Below are 5,887 nucleotides of genomic sequence, written 5' to 3'. Positions count from 1 at the left end.
CTTCTCCACAACACAGCTCGGATAGCCGACTAGTACAGATGTTGATTGATCATGTGTAGACTGCTAGTGATATTTTATTTCGCCTAGGTAAATGAAATATGGAACACGTGTCATCTGATCCTATTGCCACGTCAAGGTGCAAAAAATTGGATAACATCCTTAATAAAACACTTAGCTTCTTATAAATGATATAGTAAACTAATATAATTCTTGTAATATATAAGAGCTCTTCTATTTATGTCTATTAGCCAAGCTCTAATGAAACAATAATTTTACTTTTAAATAGTTATAGAATTTATAGATTATATTTCTATGATTAACGCTCTCACTCAATTGTACTATTGTGTTGCAAAGATGTAAGTATTATGCCTACCAATAAGCTATAACGAACAAGTTAAAGAACACATGCAATACAGTTAAGCCAGAACTTAACCATCTCAAGATTAAGATCTTTGATTTATAATTTATAATAAATTAGTAAATTAATAAAAAATTATTGAAAAATAAAATTTTAAAATGGATTATTATTTAGATAATTTATTATTTTAAAACTTGCATGAAATTAATTTTAAATTTAAACAATTTGATTATTAAATAATTTAAAACTAAGTAATTTAATTAAAAAAAAAAAGTGTAATTTTATATTTTGAAAAAAAAATATATTAAATAATTAGATTTTTAATTTAATATTTTTTAAAATTTAATATCTAAGTATTATTACAAAGAAATTAAAAATTAGTGTATTTATTTTAAAACTAAGTACCTTAGCTAAAAAGGTTAAATTTTATTTTTTTAAAAAAATTATTTAATAATTAGATTTTTAATTTAATAACTTTTTAAAATTTAATATATGAGTATTATTATAAACATAGTAAAATTCAATGCATTTAATTTTAAAACTAAGTATCTTAATGGAAAAGAAGTTTAAATTTGTTTTTTTTAAAAAAAATATATATTAAATAATTGGATTTTTATTTTAATAAGTTTTTTAAAATTTATTTAATATATAAGTATTATTATAAACATATTAAAATTTAATGCATTTAATTTTAAAAACTAAGTATCTTAACTAAAAAAAGTTTAATATTATTTTCTTAAACACTAAGTATGAACAGTCGCAGCAGGCTCCACTTTCATTTCAACAATTGTTACAGCAAACGTTACAGTAGCCTTAATTAGCAACTCCCTGAACAAATGGTTCAACAATTTCAGATGTTTTAGACATTCATGCAGATGATGTCACAGTCGCCGTCGCCAAATAGCCCACAAGTAATGATGCAAATGATGACGCAATCGCCTCAGACGTCTCAAGTCTCACAGTCTTGAATGCCACAAGTGATACCGACACAGCAAATATCACAGATGTCGCAGACTTTTTAGATGATACCGACACCGCAAGGGCAACAATATGGGCAGCAGACATCACATATGCCGGCACCACATGGGCAACAGATTGCTCAGATGATGACAAGTTCGCACATGCCTCCATACTACCCACAGATGTCGGATGTTCCTCAACCGTAGATTCCGAGAGATGCTAATGATGATGATGACGACGCAACAACAAATTTCTTTTAGTATTTTTATTTTAGTTATATGAACTATTACTTTTATGTTTATTTATGGTTTATGAATATTTACTTTAGTAAGTATTATCTTTATTTAAGGATATTGTTATATTTGACTTTTGATATTTGATATAAAAATATTTAGTTTGGTGTTAGATTTCACTTTTAATTTAATTATTTTGAATATTGTTTAATTAAAAAAAATATTTAATATAAATTGATTAGTGAAAAATTAATATTTAATAAAAATTATTTTTTTTATTTATAACTTTTTTAAAATAAATAAATCAATGGCAACTTTCTCATCATTGATAGACGTACGGATTAAAAAGAAATAAAAAAATTGTTTCTTTTAGCCAACGATGGTAATTATTTTTATCACTGACGACTTTAAATGTCGTCAGTAATAATACCCTATCACCGACGAGGTATTACTAACGATTTTTTACTAACGACATGTAGCTATTGGTATTCATTATCGACGAAATACACACCTTTTACTGACAAAATTTGTCCTCATTAGACATGATTCTTTTTAATTTTAAGAGCAAAGTCTTTCAAGGCATATTTAATGCGATATTAATTTGGAGTTGAATTATTGAAAATGTGGAAAAAATAAAAAATTCTATATCAAATTAGTAACAATTTCTTTTGTTGAATGTCTGAAGTTCATAAACTGCAGAAGTGACATATTACAGTCATGGGTTAGCAAAAGGCGCATTATATCCCAAAACTTTTCCATTCTTCAGTATTTTATTTTAAATTATTATTGTTCTCATTTTTAATTTCAAAATAAAGAAGAGTGGTCGGATAGTGTATCAATTGTAATCGAGCACAATGACGGCAAACAATTCTATTAGCTCAATTTTGAGGAGAGGCGATATTCAATCTTTGCCATTTATGTAAATAATTTTTCAAAAAGAAAAAGCTGGAGAGACATGATGAAAGTTGCGCCAATCAAAAGTATCACACATAACCGTTGTCCAACGGATTTCAAACCCGGCAACCTAATTCAAAACTATCTTCAAAACAAAAAGCTAAGCACAGAATAAAAAACAAATTAAAAGGTAAATACATAAAGCAAAACTCCCTCATATTCCACCCACTTTTCCCATTTGTTATATTTTATTATTCTCCCACTCTATTTCAAAACATTTTCCACTCAAACCAACTTAACTTGTTGAAGAATAATATGTACATATATAAATTACACAAACCATAAACTACTTGAACACTATTATATAATCGTCCCTCGCTCTTCATACTAATAACTAACCAAAAGTTTTTAACAAATGGGTTCTTGCATTAGCAAATGCATACCACAAAACTCTCATAATTCTGAGAACCCGGCAACGTCGGAAGAAGATGGTGCAAAGAAATTGGATCTAATCCAAGACAAGCTGGTCATAATCTCACAAACCCCAACAACCACTATTAATACCAAACAACAAAATAGTCCTCTATACAAAATCCCAAACAAATTCTTACCCTCTCCACCATCTCCTTCAACATCTCATACTCTTTCTACTAACTCCTCTCTTTCTTCCTTCACCACATGTCCCTTTTCAACCAAAACGATATGTCGTAGCACCAGCACCATCAGCAACAGCTGCAGCTCTAGCTCAACTGCGTCATCGTCCTCTAAAGACAGGTCTTTCTCAAACGACTTCTTGTGGTCGTGCTACAAGGAAAATCCCCACATAATCCGTATCAACTCAATCAAGCAGACCAGTACTTCAAACTATAGCAACAAAACGACGTCGTTTCTTTCGCCTGAAAATGTTCCTCCGGCAGCGCTTAAGAAGAGCTCGGTCTCTCAGAAGCGACTCCGATCGAGTTCGCCGAGTAGTGTCGCCAATGACTATCATCATCTCACGAGACAGAAGAGCTTCCGCCGAGATATTCCTGAGAAATCGAAACCTTCTGGTCCAATTATTAGCAGTAGTAGAAGACTAACCGCCTCGAGATCTCCTTCTCCGAGTCGGAGATTCATCGGTACTAATCCTGGTCCTAGAGGAGATAACTATAAATTGAGTACTCACTCGAAGCGTACGGCTCCTAATTATTCTCTCGATTCTTCCAGGCGTGTGATGAATGCTTTAGGTAATTATTCTGATCAAACGACGACATCGTATTACTCAAGGAAGGAGAGGAGTACTACTAGTAGACCATCAACTAGTCCAAAAGACATCTCCAGTGGTGATCGACCGATACGATCTAGTTTGAGGAATCGAGATCTGTCATTAAATAATAACACCATTAATCATCCATGCGGTACAAAAATTAACGGAGATGCCATGATCAGTGACCAAGAATTTGACTCTGTGTTACTAGAGGACATTGATAACCCTTTAATCTCTCTGGATTGTTTTATTTTTCTCTAGAAACTTATGTATATTTATATGTATAATGTGTGTATGCATGTATTTTTTGGTATGTTTGATATTTCTTTTTTCTTATACATTGATCAGTTTGATATTAATTATATAAATGATGATTGATGATCACCATTCACCAGGAACTCCGGGTTAGAATATTTTATGTGGACTAACATAATTAAGTGTTACTCACTTAGTGTCAGTATTAACATATAATGATAACTATATAATTGGTAATGTATGATATTACCATCGGGTCACAATGGGATGGACATAACGTACGCTTGGGCCCATAAACACGCTCCAAAAACGTCTTTGGTCAGTCCATTGGGCCAAGACAATTAATACTCTCACATTGGGCATGTAGGCCCATTTTTTGACCCATAATTCCTCATTAAAAAGGGATGTGCCCTTTTATTTAGTAAAGGGAGAGGAATGTGTGTGGCTAAGATAGGTGAAGAATGTAGAAGAGTTGTGTTCATAGAAACCCCTTGCACATTTTGTTTCTCTTTTCTTTGATGGGTAGATTGAAGGGATGGGATGAGCACCAAGAGAAGTTTGATAATCATTGTAATTATTACAAGGTAAAATTAATCTTTATTATATATATTGCATTTGATGCCTTAAATAAGATAATGTTGTTATTAATATTTAATTATTGTTTGATGTTCAATTATATTTAATAATTGGTATCAGAGCTTGATTATCTGATTTTAAGGCTCAAATGTTTAATCTTTTATCTATATTTTACCTATATATTTTTTTTTCAAAAAACTCAAGGTTTGGTTTTGTTAAAAACCATATTCAATTTTTTTTACTGTGGATGTTGTTGGATTGTTGTAATGATTTTTTTACAAGTATTTTGGGTATGTTATTCAAAGACAATGGAGAACTTTTTTTCGTTTTCTTTGACACCCATAAAGGGGTCAAAATATGTAAGATACTTTTAAGTTTTGAGAGTTTCTTGGCAAAAATGGGTACTGGAAATGGATTGTATATGAAAATGGTGAAATTCACTCAAACGGTGTCGGAAACGGAGCACCAGAGGTGGTGTTTCCAGTCGGTCGGGAAACCGGGTTCGCTGTCAGATCGCACGACCCGGATCTGACCCGCGTGGCCAGCTGAAGGTTAGGGATGACCTCAAAACGACGTGTCGTTTTTGGCTCTCCTTCAGACAACCGACGTGCCGTTTTTGTTAAGGGTTGTGCATCGTTTTATAGCAAACGACATGTCGTACAGACCAGAACTTTGGACCATTTTTTCACCATTTTGCTCTATTTTAATTTTTTTTCATTTAATTGTGTAATTATATTTTTATTTTGGTCAATATAAATAATTAATTGACTCATAATCACATAATTAAATTAAGGTAAATTATTTTCTAATATTTATAATCTCACAATTTTATTATTTGTTATTTATTAATTGAAACATAATTATATTCATGTCATAACATTATTGTATAGATGATCGATTTTTCTTTTTTTGAAAATATAATTATGTTAGTGCATAATTAATTGAGCGCTTATGTACTCACCTATCGTGAGTCTAAGCATGTCAATTTCATTAATCATAAATTGTGAAAATTGTGACGTATTGTTGTTAATTAATTTAATCTCATACAAAGCCATTTTTTATATGATTATCTTTCCATAATTTTTTCATATATATGCCTTTTGTAATTTTGAGATTCTTTTTTATGAATTTTATTGTTATTATTATGACATTCTTTTTGGGTATATACTACGGAAAATGTGTAATAAAATATTGATCATGATTTGTGTATTTACCATACAAATTGTCACGACCCGATCCTTAAGCTGTGGCAGATATGTAATATCCATAACTTGAGTGGTCAAAGGTCACACTTTGAACCTTGTAGGAAGATAAAGTTTATAAATGATCCTTTTATTTATATTACAAAATACTAATGTAAAAGTA

At 30.7% G+C, this 5,887-nt stretch overlaps 1 protein-coding gene across 1 annotated transcript; it reads left to right on the top strand.

Annotated features, from left to right (window-relative positions):
- Positions 1 to 2,625: 2,625 nt before the first annotated feature.
- LOC115696003 (uncharacterized) lies at positions 2,626 to 4,050 on the top strand. The gene has a single exon (XM_030623111.2). The coding sequence runs from the start codon at positions 2,861 to 2,863 to the stop codon at positions 3,950 to 3,952; it is 1,092 nt and encodes a 363-aa protein (XP_030478971.2). The 5' UTR covers positions 2,626 to 2,860; the 3' UTR covers positions 3,953 to 4,050.
- The last annotated feature ends 1,837 nt before the right edge of the window (positions 4,051 to 5,887 follow it).

This window comes from Cannabis sativa, chromosome X, assembly GCF_029168945.1.
Source record: "Cannabis sativa cultivar Pink pepper isolate KNU-18-1 chromosome X, ASM2916894v1, whole genome shotgun sequence".
NCBI lineage: Eukaryota > Viridiplantae > Streptophyta > Magnoliopsida > Rosales > Cannabaceae > Cannabis > Cannabis sativa.
The sequence above is the reverse complement of the archived record's forward strand: the minus strand, read 5'-3'. Positions and strand labels throughout refer to the sequence as shown.

What these genes read in the sequence shown, in the direction of transcription:
- LOC115696003 (XM_030623111.2), top strand. Translation starts at nt 2,861, where the DNA reads ATGGGTTCTTGCATTAGCAAATGCATACCACAAAACTCTCATAATTCT.